General features: G+C 42.2%; 1 protein-coding gene across 2 annotated transcripts in view; it reads right to left on the bottom strand.

The window, feature by feature from the left end:
* LOC106565184 (ubiquitin-associated protein 2-like) overlaps positions 1-14,771 on the bottom strand; it is a 39,126-nt gene extending 24,355 nt beyond the window's left edge. For both annotated transcript variants that reach the window (XM_014132027.2, XM_014132028.2), the window contains exons 1-4: positions 14,674-14,771; positions 8,970-9,107; positions 1,659-1,736; positions 553-663 (exon numbers count right to left, since the gene is read on the bottom strand). In XM_014132027.2, coding sequence (XP_013987502.1) covers positions 553-663; positions 1,659-1,736; positions 8,970-9,065 — 285 coding nt within the window. In that variant the 5' untranslated portion in view covers positions 9,066-9,107; positions 14,674-14,771. The remainder of the gene's footprint in view (positions 1-552; positions 664-1,658; positions 1,737-8,969; positions 9,108-14,673) is intronic.
* Between the last annotated feature and the right edge of the window lie 247 nt (positions 14,772-15,018).

Raw genomic sequence — 15,018 nt, 5'->3', positions numbered from 1 at the left:
GGATTAAATAACTTTTTCTCATAAATTTTAGAATAAGGCTGTAACATAACAAAATGTGGAAAAAGTCAAGGTGACTGAATACTTTCCGAATGCACTGTACGTGTGCGTCAATATGCATGTGTGTGTGTTGGGGTGTCAGCTTAGTATGTGTGAGAGTCCAGTGAGTGTACATCGAGTCTGTGCAAGAGAGTCAGTGCAAAAAAGCTCTGTAGCAACTGGTTAGATTCCATACCATGCTACCACCAGCCACTCCACTCTCCTGAGTCAACAATGAAAACCAGAAAACAAAGGCAGAAAAGTTCAGCTGTTCAGCTACTTCAGGGTCATATTTATTAAGAAAACAAAGTGTTTCTTATTGGACAAGTTCAGGTAGGCTAGTCCCTCCCTTTTTCCATCAGTTTTCTTCCATTTGGTGCCTAATGAATACGACCCAGGTCTCAGGGAAGTTGAGGTGACTGAGCGACGCTAAACTAGCGATGACCGAAGGAACCCGAAGGAAAGTGGCTGAAGGAAATTGAAAGGTAGCGTTAACGTCAGTCCCCTCTGCCCTACCGTATCAGAGGTGCTCTCAAGGAGGAAGTTGATGGCTCTGTTGACATCCTCGTTGCAGTCGTGGAGCGCTACCATGCACTCATCCTGGATCTTTCCTGTCACCTCCATCAGCTGTGGACATACATACACATCTGAGTGCTTTATTTGAATCCAATGAAACATAATAGAATATTAAGAACATCTTCCTAATATTGACTTGCACCCCCTGCCCTCAGAACAGCCTCAATTCATTGGCGCATGGACTCCACAAGGTGTCGAAAGCACTCCACAGGGATGCTGGCCCATGTTGACTCCAACGCTTCCCACAGTTGTGTCAAGTTGGCTGGATGTCCTTTGCGTGGTGGACCATTACTGATACACACAGGAAACTGTTGAGCGTAAAACACCCAGCAGCGTTGCAGTTTTTGATACAAACCAGTGGGCCTACTACCATACCCCATTCAAAGGCACTTTTGTCTTGCCCATTCACCCTCTGAATGGCGTACACACACAATCCATGTCTCAATTGTTTCAAGTATTAAAAATCCTCCTTTAACCTGTCTCCTCCCCTTCATCTACACTGATTGAAGTGGATTTAACAAGTGACATCAATATGGGATCATAGCTTTCACCTGGATTCATGTGGTCTGTCTGTTCTTAATGTTTTGTATACTCAGTGTACAATGACCGTCTATACAGACAGTTGATACAAATACGCTACACACACTGAGACACGCACACACACACACACACACACACACACACACACACACACACACACACACACACACACACACACACACACACACACACACACACACACACACACACACACACACACACACACACACACACACACACACAGTCACCGAAGAGGAGGAGGAATCTGTCATAGCCTAACAGTCAGTATTAGAAAAAGAGAGGGTCTTAGATTTGAGGTGAAAACCCCAAAGTTGTCTAAAATTGACAAAATATTTAGTTTTTTTCCTAAATTATGAGTGTGGTCTTGTCTTTTCCTAGCACATGCAGTCACAGGTATTCTCTCTTAATGTGAAACAAAAACCACAACACACACAGGCCATCATTCAGAGCTGTCACAATGGCCTCTGCAATTCCTGCCCACTCACCTGGTTCACTTTGTCCTCAAATTCAGCATCATTCTTGTCATAGATCATCTGGGCGAGTCGGATCTGCTCTGCAGTCGCCTGCAAAATGGATGAGAAGGAAGTGGGGGAGGATATGAAGATGAGAAGAAGAAAAGGAAAAGAGAAGGAGAAGAATTGTTTTGGAGATATGATTTACCACTTGAAAACATGCTATGTATGATTGAGCAAGTTGTACTGTGTGCACGTGTCAAATAGAAAAAGTAGCCAGCCAGGCTGGGTCCAGAGGGGCTTGCCCCCCGGGTTAAGAAATGCTTGCCAAACAAGCTCTATTTTGGTGGCCTCTGGTACATTCTAATGCTAGATTGCATTTTCAACCAGCAACTATCAGGAAATAACACTTATCACATTTTTTCACACTTTTAGAGTGTTAGTTTCATCAGCTCTTGTACAATATGAAAGAAAAACAGGAAAACGTCATTTTGACTGCACTGGGCCTTTAAAGAATACTTTAAGTCCTGACTTCCACCGGCTTCAAGCTTCCGTTTGAGAGGTATTTTCTCAGCTAACTGCAAGACAGGTATGATTGAAGAATGAAGCAGGTGTTAAACATGAGCTTTGCTAAAGAGAAAGCAGCAGTTGACTACTCCATTGTCAACACTTTGAGTAAATCAGTAGACCAACAGTCAATGTTCCCTCTAAGCTGCGCGCGTAGTAGCCCCGAGTCTGTAGCGCAGAAATACTAGCCCATAGCCCAACTATCTAGAGCAGCGGTCACCAACCGGTCGATCGCAATCGACTGGTCGATCTCCTAGTTATTCCTACTTGATCGCCAAACATTTCTGTAAAAAACACAACAATAAAGCTTTGTGTTCCTATTTTTTTATTAGTCTCGGAATGTTGGCATTAGGTGCACCCGATTCAGCTGCCCTGCATGCCGGGTTAGGTCAACTGTTGCCATTTTTAACCATTTCATGTGTCTGAAGGTACAAACTCTGCCTTCCAGGCGGGCCCAGAGAGCAAATTAAGTGTATTATAGGCCAATCGGATTGCTCACATGACCGTGTCAGCAGAAACGTAGCAGGCATAAAAGAAAGCTACAGCAAAGTTGATACTGTGAGATTTCAAAACGTTTAAAACCATGACTAGAGAGACAGTCAACAAATACAGCAAAGAGATGCTGTTTTTATGAGTTCATGTTAAGTTTTACTCAGCACTGTCAACACTTTCTATTCAACACTTTTGTAAGGCATAAAATGTGCGTTCTTCCTATGTCCACTCAACTCTACAACAAGCACTGCAGCAGTAATGAATGAGTAGGAAAGTGTATCTATAGGCTTGATTTGTTGTTATTATTGCAGATTGGGTCTTTTTTAATATCAAGGAATATTTCACTTTCTATGTTTATAGGAGTAACAACATGAATTTGTGCATGAGGCAGAAATAATGAGGTGCAATATGAATTTTGCCCTTATCTGGAAGACGGTGTCCTTTTTTGGTTAGGGAGAGCTGATGGATGTTGAGACGCGGGCCCTCAGTCTGCAGCTCTCCCTCCGCTGAGACTGACCATCAGATGCAGGCACCATCAGTCCAATAAAATAAAATGATTTAAATGTATGTTCACTCAGCTGTGCTTCAAGGGTAATACAACAGCTCTATTACCGGTGTGATCATATAGTCTACCTCGATTTAAAAAAAATATATAATAAAAAATGGCCCAAACAACAATGCACTGGCAGGGCAATTCAAGCAAAGCTGATATGCCGTGCTAATGTATTGGGCCTATAGCTTACTGCACAAACCTCATTGCTACAGTACTGTTTTTAATTGGTTAATGTTGCATAGGCTTGTGTGTTTTAAGTCATGTTCAAAAAAAAATCTGTGCGGTAGATATCGGCCTTCATTTTGACTCACTGTTCTAGAGTTATCAACGTTTCCCTTTACTGTGGCAATTGTGATCGAATCAACGTAATATTTGCCACTTTCAATGCAAAACAAAACTATGCAAGAGATTTTGTTGAATGCAGAACGTATCGGAGTAGGATTGTATTGCATTGACATGCACTACTCAGCCCATACTCTACACAGACCGGTGCGGCATAAACAATCAGAGCCCCAGTAGGCATATATGCAAATAGACGGTTTGTTCATATCCTTTGCTGGTTAGTGAGTTATTAGCCCAGTTATAGATCATTTGTAGTACGGGAGTGATAGAGCACAAAACATATACAGTACCAGTCAAAAGTATGGATACAACGACCCCTTTCAAGGGTTTTTCTTTGTTTTTACTATTTTCTACATGGTAGAATAGTGAAGACATCAAAACTATGAAATAACACATATGGACTCATGTAGTAACCAAAAAAGTGTTAAACAAATAAAAAAAAATATATATATATATATTTGAGATTATTCAAAGTAGCCACCCTTGATGACAGAATTTATAGCTTGTCATAAATTCGTATTGACTCAAGACATTTCATCTTTTCATTTTTAATGAATTTGTAACAATTTCTAAAAACAGAATTCCACTTTGACATTATGTGGTATTGTATGTAGGCCAGTGAAACAAAATCTCAATTTAATCAATTTTTAATTCAGGCTATAACACAACTTTTGGAAAAAGTCAAGAGGTGTGAATACTTTCTGAAGGCACTGTATATATCAATATCTTTCAAAATACCATATACAATTGCGGCCAAATATATTGTCACCCTTGCACTTTTCTTAAATAATTTCTTATTTCTAAATGAAGTTTAAATTGAAAAAACGTTTTTTTTTTGTCTCCACACCTTGTTATTGGATTTTCTACATTACAGAATACATTTTATTTCTGTAACCTTCAGCTTAAATGTTTCATTTAGAAAATAAAGACAAATGGCATGGATAAAATTATTGGCACCTCGGAGCTAGTACTTGGTTGAACAGCCTTTGGCCAAGCTAACTTAAGACAAATGCTTCTAGTGGCCTCAAATGAGCTTGCTGCACCGTTCTACCGATGACCAAATTAAGCATTCACTCAAAATAACACCCCCCCCTACAATCAAACATGGGGAGGTTTGATAATGCTGTAGGGTTGTTTGCTGCCTCTGGTTCTGGGGGCCTTGAACATGCACAAGTTATCATGAAATCAGCTGATTATCAGGTGTTTGAGTCCAATGTTCAACCCAGTCCAAAAATAGTTTTTCCAATGAAGGTTGTGGGTCTTCCAGGAGGACAACAACCCTGAACACACATCAAATAGCACCCAGGAACGGTTCAAGATGAAACTATCGACTGCTCTGAAATGGCCAGCATGGAGTCCAGATCTGAATCACATCCAAAAACCTGTGGTAAGATCTGAAAACATCAGTTGGTTGAAGGCATCCCTCAAACATAGAATAATTTGAGCAGTTTGCTGCTGAATAGTGGGCCAAATTGCCAGTAATGGCTCCAATAAATGTTTTTCTCAGTTATCTTGGCCAAAGGCTGTGCAACTAAGTGGTAGCTCCTGGGCACCAATAATTTTGTTCATCTTGCCAATAATTTTGTCCAGAGGTGGTGGAGAGCCTTGTCCATGCCTATATTTTCTAAATTAAAAATAGCTAACTTAAGTTTCCAAAAATAAAATGTGTTGTGCAATGTTTTAACTCCAATAACAAGGTGTGGAGACCAAAAATGTTTTTCAATTTTAACTTATTTCAGAAAAAATAGGGAATTATTTAAGAAAAAGTGCCAGGGTGCCAATATATGTGGCCACAACTAAGTAGCATTAGCTTTTAAAAAATTCAATCCAGACTGATGCCCTCTCTCCACTAGTCTACCTATTGTTTCTGCAGTAAAGAAGATTCAGCATCTTCATCAAATGTTTTCACAATTTATCTGCAGATAAATCACAAAAGTCAGTCAGTATGCAAATTAGGTTGCCAAATTAACAGTTCTCGTACCGATGAAATTCGGTAGGCTACTGACGAGTAACTCACTATAACGTCTGGCAAGTCCTGATAGAATTCATATAGAAAATACCGGATGTGGAGGTCCTGGGCTGGCGTGGTTACATGTGGTGTGCAGTTGTGAGGCTGGTTGGCAGTGGTGGGAAAAAGTATCAAATTGTCATACTTGAGTAAAAGTAAAGATATCTTAATAGAAAATGACTCAAGTAAAAATCACCCAGTAAAATACTACTTGAGTAAAAGTCTAAAAGTATTTGGTTTAAAATATACTTAAGTAAAAGTATAAATAATTTCAAATTGCTTATATTAAGCAAACCAGACGGCATCATTTTATTTAAAAAAATGTTTCATTTACAGATAGCCAGGGGCACATTCAAACACAAATGTATAAATGAAGCATGTTTAATTAATCCGCCAGATCAGAGGCAGTAGGGATGACCAGATATGTTCTCTTGATAAGTGCGTGAATTGGACCATTTTCCTGACCTGCTAACGTGTAATTTTGGGTGTTAGGGAAAATGTATGGAGTAAAAAGTAAATTGTTTTCTCTGGGAACGTAGTGAAGTGAAAGTAAAAGTAGTTAAATATAAATAGGAAAGTAAAGTACAGATAAAACAAAAACTACTTAAGTAGTACTTTAAAGTATTTTTACTTAAGTACTTTACACCACTGCCGGTTGGACGTACTGCCAAATTCTCTAAAACTTAGTTGGAGGCGGCTTATGGTAAAAGAATGAACATTAAATTCTCTGGCAACAGCTCCGGTGGACATTCCTACAGTCAGCATGCCAATTACACGCTCCCTCAACTTGAGACATCTGTAGCATTGTGTTGTGTGACAAAACTGCACATTTTAGAGTAGCCTTTTCTTGTCCCCAACACAAGGTGTACCTGTGTAATGATCATGCTGATTAATCAGCTTCTTGATATGCCACACTTTTTGTTTCACCTTTATTTAACCAGGTAAGCCAGTTGAGAACAAGTTCTCATTTTCAACTGCGACCTGGCCAAGATAAAGCAAAGCAGTGCGACAAAAACAACAATACAGAGTTACACATAATCAAACGTATAGTCAATAACACAATAGAAAAATCTATGTATAGTGTGTGCAAATGTAGAAGAGTATGGCGGTAAGGCAATAAATAGGCCATAGAGGCAAAACAATTACAATTTAGCATTAACACTGGAGTGATAGATGTGCAGATGATGATGTGCAAGTAAAGATACTGGGGTGCAAAAGAGCAAGAAGATAAATAACAATATGGGGATGAGGTAGTTGGGTGTGCAATTTACAGATGGGCTGTGTACAGGTACAGTGATCGGTAAGCTGCTCTGACAGCTGATGCTTAAAGTTAGAGAGGGAGATATAAGCCTCCAGCTTCAGTGATTTTTGCAATTTGTTCCAGTCATTGTGGCCAAAGGAAGTGTTGGCCTTGGGGATGACCAGTGAAATATACCTGCTGGAGCGCGTGCTACGGATGGGTGTTGCTATGGTGACCAGTGAGCTGAGATAAGGCGGGGCTTTACCTAGCAAAGACTTATAGATGACCTGGAGCAAGTGGGTTTGGCGATGAATTTGTAGCGAGGACCAGCCAACGAGAGCATACAGGTCGCAGTGGTGGTCAGTATATGGGGCTTTCGTGACAAAACGGATGGCACTGTGAAAGACTACATCCAGTTTGCTGAGTAGAGTGTTGGAGGCTATTTTGTAAATGACATCGCCAAAGTCAAGGATCGGTAGGATAGTCAGTTTTACGAGGGTATATTTGGCAGCATGAGTGAAGGAGGCATTGTTGCGAAATAGGAAGCCGATTCTAGATTTAATTTTGGGTTGGAGATGCTTAATGTGAGTCTGGAAGGAGAGTTTAGAGTCTAACCAGACACCTAGGTATTTGTAGTTGTCCACATATTCTAAGTCAGAACCGTCCAGAGTAGTGATGCTTGTCGGGCGGAAGGGTGCGGGCAGCAATCGGTTGAAGAGTATGCACTTAGTTTTACTAGCATTTAAAGCAGTTGGATGCCACGGAAGGAGTGTTGTACGGCATTGAAGCTCGTTTGGAGGTTTGTTAACACGGTGTCCAAAAAGGGCCAGATGTATACAGAATGGTGTCGTCTGCGTAGAGGTGGATCAGAGAATGACCAGCAGCAAGAGCGACATCATTGATATATACATTGAAAAGAGTCGGCCTGAGAATTGAACCCTGTGGCACCCCCATCGAGACTGCCAGAGGTCCGGACAACAGGCCCTCCAATTTGACACACTGAACTCTATCTGAGAAGTAGTTGGTGAACCAGGCGAGGCAGTCATTTGAGAAACCAAGGCTATTGAGTCTGCCGATAAGAATGCGGTGATTGACAGAGTTGAAGTTGCTGCAGGGGGTGCAGAGCTGTTGGTAGGGGTAGGGGTAGTCAGGTGGATGGATAATCTTGGCAAAGGAGAAATGGTCACTAACAGCGATGTAAACAAATTTGTGCACAAAATGAGAGAAATAAGCTTTTGTGTGTATGGAAAATTTCTGCGATCTTATTTCAGGTCATGAAACATGGGATCACTTTACATGTTGCGTTTATATTTTTGTTCAGTGTAGCATGACATTTGTGTGTAGTCTTCAATGATAGACTGCGACAGAGCAGGTAAATGTTGAACCGGAATGCAAAACTGCGCTGAAAAGTTACTGGTCCTGTCGGGCAGTGACTGACGAGATCCACTGGCCCAACGTTTTTACTGGCCAGCGTTGTTAATGTTGGACCCTGCATGCGAAAGAAAATAAATGAATGTGCCAGAAAAACAATAGTCTAAGTGGATTGACTCATTGTTACCCCATTATACGGGACCTGCAAATTCACGCCCTCTCCCTCAGTGTAAATAAATATGACTGCAACCACAGCGCACACACCCAGATGCCGAGAGGCAGTGTTTCCCTGTCATCGCTCACTTTGTGACTGACAGGCGCCTGTCCTATTAATAGATCGCTAGAAGATGCATATTCAGTCACAGTCACTTTAACTCTACCTACATATTACCTCAATTACCTCGACTAACCGGTGCCCCCTCACATTGACGCTGTACCGGTACCCCCTGTATATAGCCTCGCTGTTGTTATTTTACTGCTGCTCTTTAATAATTTGATAGTTTTATTTTTGATTTAACACTTATTTTTCTTAAAATGGCATTGTTGGTTAAGGGCTTGTAAGTAAGCATTTCACTGTTGTATTCGGGGCATGCGACAAATAACATGATTTGATCTAGTAGGGGGAGGGCTCTGCAGACTTATTTCTAAGAAGCAAATTGAAAAGTAGCCTAGTTAATTTAAGTGGAAAAATTACACGGCTGAAAATGAGTCTGTAAATCAGTTGTATAGACGACAACCGGCGCTAGTGGAAAACATGTGTGTGTCACTCACCTGGAGCTGTTTCTGTGGTTGAGTCGCGTGTGTGGCAGCAGGCAGCGCTTTGTCCCGAGTGCCCCGGGCTTTGTCGCCGCCCAACGATGTCATCATATACAGTATATACAAAACAATGTATGTACAAAATAGAAAAATCTGGAAGACAGAGAGAGAGGGGGGCCGGAGAGGGGTTGATGGGGGGGGGGGGGGCGTGGATAAAAATGTATGTCACTTACAGTATTTGCCCTATTCACTGCAGGCAGGTATAAGACAAGACAAATAGGCCTACTGTTATAAGTTAGGCCTAGGTTGTTCAAATAGTCCTGATTCCCTTTGTAGTTTCTTCTGAGCTGAAATGCATTCCCTGGTGTGTGTGTGTGTGTGTGTGTATATACTCATGAGTAGCCTGTATCAAACACGTCCCCACATCAACACAGTTGGAGGGATTGTGCAATCCTGAGTGTCGGTTGCAACTGTTAAAACAGTGTATAGTAAACGTGTATTTTGCATTGGTGAAATTATTTTGACGTGATATGAAAGTAGAGGGATTTATCTATGTTTCTAGAACCTTACCATAATTGAGAATCAATTCACATTTAGCTAGATTAAGCATTTGACTGTTTTGGCTTAGAGACAAGTCGCCTTTAAACAGAACGTGTAGGGTCCTTGACTATAATGAATAACGTTAGACTCCTTTATTCCATGAATGGGCTAGCTCTATATACAGTGCATTCGTAAAGTACTCAAACCCCTTCACTTTTTCCACATTTTGTTACGTTACAACCTTATTCTAAAATGGATTAAATAATTTTTTCCCCTTCAATCTACACACAATGCCCCATAATGACGAAGCAAAAACATGGTGATTTTTCTTTCTTCAAATTTATAAAATATATATTATAATAATTAAAAAAATTATATATTATAGAACATTTACATAAGTATTCAGACCCTTTACTCAGCACTTTGTTGAAGCACCATTGGCAGCGATTACAGCCTCGAGTCTTTTTGGGTATGATGCTAAATCAAATAAAATGTTATTTGTCATATACACATGGTTAGCCGATGGTAATGTGAGTGTAGCGAAATGCTTGTACTTCTAGTTCCGACAGTGCAGTAATATCGAACAAGTAACCTAACAATTCCCCAACAACTACCTAATACACACAAATCCAAACAGGTGAATGAGAATATGTACATGTAAGTATTTGGATGAGCGATGGCCAAACGGCAAAGTGCAATAGATAGTCAAAAATACATGTGATACGAGTAAAGTAAGATATGTAAACATTATTAAAGTGGCATTACTTCGATTGCATTGTATAAAGTGACTAGTTATCCATTTATTAAAGTGGCCAGTAATTGGGTCTCCATGTAGGCAGCAGCCTCTCTGAGTTAGTGATTGCTGTTTAGCAGTCTGATGGCCTTGAGATAGAAGCTGTTTTTCAGTCTCTCGGTCCCAGCTTTGATACACCTGTACTGACCTCGCCTTCTGGATGATAGCGGTGTGAACAGGCAATGGCTCGGGTGGTTGATGTCCTTGATGATCTTTTTGGCCTCCTGTCACATCGGGTGGTGTAGGTGTCATGGAGGGAAGGTAGTTTGCCCCCGGTGATGCGTTGTGCAGACCGCACCACCCTCTGGAGAGCCTTGCGGTTGAGGGCGGAGCAGTTGCCGTACCAGGCTGTGATACAGCACAACAGGATGCTCTCGATTATGCATCTCTAAATGTTTGTCGGGTTTTGGGTGAATTTCTTCAGCCTTCTGAGGTGTCTTTTATTGAAGAGGTTGAAGAGGCGCTGTTGCGCCTTCTTCAGCACACTGTCTGTGTGAGTGGACCATGTCAGTTTGTCTGTGACGTGTACGCCGAGTAACTTAAAACTTTCCACCTTCTCCACTGCTGTCCCTTCGATGTGGAGAGGGGCGTGCTCCCTCTGCTGTTTCCTGAAGTCCACGATCATCTCCTTTGTTTGACATTGAGTGAGAGGTTGTTTTCCTGACACCACACTCCGAGTGCCCTCGTCGTTGTTGGTAATCAAGCCCACTGCAAAATAGATGATTGAGTTGGAGGCATGCATGGCCACTCAGTCCTGGGTGAACAGGGAGTACAGGAGGGGGCTGAGCACGCACCCTTGTGGGGCCCCTGTGTTAAGGGTCAGCGAAGTGGAGACGTTGTTTCCTACCTTCACCACCTGGGGGGCGGCCCATCAGAAAGTCCAGGAACCAATTGCACAGGGTGTGGTTGAGACCCAGGGCCTCCAGCTTGATGATGAGCTTGGAGGGTACTATGGTGTTGAATGCTGAGCTGTAGTCAATGAACAGCATTCTTACATAGGAATTAATTTTGTCCAGATGGGATAGGGCAGTGTGCAGTGTGATGGCGATTGCGTTGTCTGTGGACCTGTTGGGGCGGTATGCAAATTGAAGTGGGTCTAGGGTGGCCGGTAAGGTGGAGGTGATATGATCCTTGATTAGTCTCTCAAAGCACTTCATGATGACAGAAGTGAGTGCTATGGGGCGGTAGTCATTTAGTTCAGTTATCTTTGCCTTCTTGAGTACAGGAACAATGGTAGCCATCTTGAAGCATGCGGGGACAACAGACTGGGATAGGGAGCGACTGAATATGTCCGTAAACACACCAGCCAGCTGGTCTGCACATGCTTTGAGGACGCGGCTACGGATGCCGTCTGAGACAGCAGCCTTGCGAGGGTTAACAAGTTTGAATGTTTTACTCACGTCAGCCACGGAGAAGGAGAGGGGCGCAGTCCTTATTAGCGGGCCGCGACGGTGGCACTGTATTATCCTCAAAGCGGGCAAAGAAGGTGTTTAGTTTGTCTGGAAGTGTGACGTCAGTGTCTGTGACGTGGCTGGATTTATTTTTGTAGTCTGTGATTTCCTGTAGACCCTGCCACATACATCTCGTGTCTGCTCCATTGAATTGCGACTCCACCTTGTCTCTGTACTGGCATATCGTTTGATTCCCTTGCGGAGGGAAAAGCTACACTGTTTATATTCAGACATATTCCCCGACCTCTTTCCATGGTTAAATGCGGTGGGACGCACTTTCAGTTTTGTGCGAATCCTGCCCTCCATCCACAGTTTCTGGTTAGGGTAGGTTTTAATAGTTACGGTCTGTACAACATCTCCAATGCACTTCTTTATAAACGCACTCAGCGAGTCAGCATATAGGTCAATGTTGTTCTCTGAGGCTGACCGGAACATATTCCAGTCTGCGTGATCAAAACAATCTTGAAGTGTGGCTTCCGATTAGTTGGACCAGAGTTTACACACCTGTATTTGGGGAGTTTCTCCCATTCTTCTCTGCTGAGCCTGTCAAGCTCTGTCAGGTTGGATGGGGAGCATTGCTGCACAGCTATTTTCAGGTCTCTCCAGAGATGTTCGATCGATCGGGTTCAAGTCCGGGCTCTGGCTGGGCCAATCAAGGACATTCAGAGACTTGTCCCGAAGCAACTCCTAGGTTTTCTTGGCTGTGTGCTTAGGGTCGTTGTTCTGTTGTAAGGTGAACCTTCGCCCCAGTCTGAGGTCCTGAGCGCTCTGAAGAAGGTTTTCATAGAGGATCTCTGTGTACTTTGCGCCGTTCATCTTTCCCTTGATCCTGACTAGTCTCCCAGTCCCTGAAAAACATCCCCACAGCATGATGCTGTCACCACCATGCTTCACCGTAGGGATGGTATAGGCTAGGTGATGAGCAGTGCCTGGTTTCCTCCAGACGTGACACTTGGCATTCAGGCCAAAGAGTTCAATCTTGGTTTCGTCAGACCAGAGAATCTTGTTTCGCATGGTGTGAGAGTCCTTTAGGTGCCTTTTGGCAAACTCCAAGTGGGCTGTCATGTGCCTTTTACTGAGGAGTGGCCACTCTACCATAAAGGCTTGATTGGTGGAGTGCTGCAGAGATGGTTGTCCTTCTGGAAAGTTCTCCCATCTCCACAGAGAAACTCTGGAGATCTGTCAGAGTGACCATCGGGTTGTTGGTCACCTCCCTGACCAAGGTCCTTCTCACCCAATTGCTCAGTTTGGCCGGGCAGCTCTAGGAAGAGTCTTGGTGGTTCCAAACTTCTTCAATTGAAGAATGATGGAGGCCATTGTGTTCTTGGGGACAATCAATGCTGCAGAAATGTTTTGGTACCCTTCCCCAGATCTGAGCCTTGACACAATCCTGTCTCGGAGCTATACAGACAACTCCTTCGACCTCATGGCTTGGTTTTTTGCTCTGACATGCACTGTCAACTGTGGGACCTTATATAGAGAGGTGTGTGCCTTTCCAAATCATGTCCAATCAAATGAATTTACCACAGGTTGACTCCAATCAAGTTGTAGATCATTGGAAACAGGATGCGCCTGAGCTCAATTTCAAGTCTCATAGCAAAGGGTCTAATACTTGCAAAAATCATTATGGAGTAGTGTGTCTTGATTTATGAGGGGGAAAAAGTATTTAAATCAATTTTGTATAAGGTTGTAATGTACCAAAATGTGGAAAAAGTCAAGGGGTCTGAATACTTTTCGAATGCACTGTATACACACATCCAAAACTACAATAAATAAACTGAAAAGATCACATATTACCCTGCCTGGTTCAAATCTGAGGACAATGCAGCTGTAGGTCAGTGGCTAAGTGACCATATTTGTCATTGGCAACTTCCAGTAATGCAACAAAAAACACGGGCTCGATTATTGATTATCTGTAGCTGAGATGACAGCAGCATCAACATCATGTTGACTTTGCGAAGGCAATACACTACCGAATAGCCAGCCAGGGCCTATATTTTTTTTTGTTTACAACTCTCATTCGAGCACATTCCCATGCTAGATAATGTAATGAGATATTGTGTCAACTCGACAGAGATTTCCCTGCTGTTGTCCAATAAAACAAGTTACCGCAGCTACCGTGTTTGGCATCATCCGCTAGCCGGTTACTCATAAAACATTTTTCATCTACACAATATATGACAAACACACTCGAATAGTAAACATGCATACATGTTTATATAACACTGGTATAGAATCCGTCAAATGTGTGCAAACAATAGAGTACAGTGTTATGGATAGCTTGCCACAATAATTAGCTAAGTTATAATTAATGATAAAGAATGCATGCCTTTATATGACATTTGCAATCACTTAACTGTTTAATTGTCTTGACACTTTTGATAATGTTTTTAACTGAAATGTTACGGCGCGCGTTTCAAATACACCACTGGTGTGGATTTTCGTCCTACTCTAACTGACAAATAATACACAAAAGTGACCGACAGTGGGACCCCTTTGTCCTAGCTAGCGAAGTATCTAGCTAACGTTAGCTAGTTAGCGATGCAGTTTAGGCAATCTACGGCAGATAAGATACCAAAACACGACGGGCTGACATTCCTGTTCACACGTTGAATGTTTAACGTTACTAACAGGGGTTCTTCCCAAGGGACAATCATAAACAGCCGTTCTTCGGGTATCATAACATGCTAGCTAACCACAAAGCTTTATCAATTCTAACGAAAATGGCCACACAGCACACAATCCAACCCCCGACATTACTTGTCGGGAAAAAGCCAAAAGAAAATAACGAAATAAAGACTGAAAAGCTGGTGTAAACAGACAACTGAATCGGTGACATTACACTTCAAGAGGGACAAGACTATGAAAGGGTTTAAATTGGCTCAAGAATAAAGAAAAACATTGAGCGCCTGAACGAGATTTTGCTTTTTATTACCTGCTAACACGATTCACTCAGCCAGCACAAGGTCACGTGATATACGGCGTTGCTGTAGTCGCTCTCCTCTGTGGTCGTGAGAGACAACTGCGCAGACGCGCGTGTTTCGTCCTCTTGCGGTCATTGACATTCACAACAAGCGATCGATTCGACAGTCTTTAATACAAAAATGTATATATTTTTTTATAGCCAGGGCCACCTATGTACACTTGGAATAATTGGTCAGTAACACTTATTAGCTCATGTAGCTCGTGACAGAAACCCTGTCTGTACAATTAATTTAACTTCATAATGTACTGTAGGACTTACCAGAAGATACAGACCCTATCATTATCCTTGTTTACA

The sequence above is a fragment of the Salmo salar genome, chromosome ssa12 (assembly GCF_905237065.1).
Source record: "Salmo salar chromosome ssa12, Ssal_v3.1, whole genome shotgun sequence".
Taxonomy (NCBI): Eukaryota; Metazoa; Chordata; class Actinopteri; order Salmoniformes; family Salmonidae; genus Salmo; species Salmo salar.
Note: the sequence above shows the minus strand (reverse complement) of the source record. Positions and strands in the feature narration are given on the sequence as shown.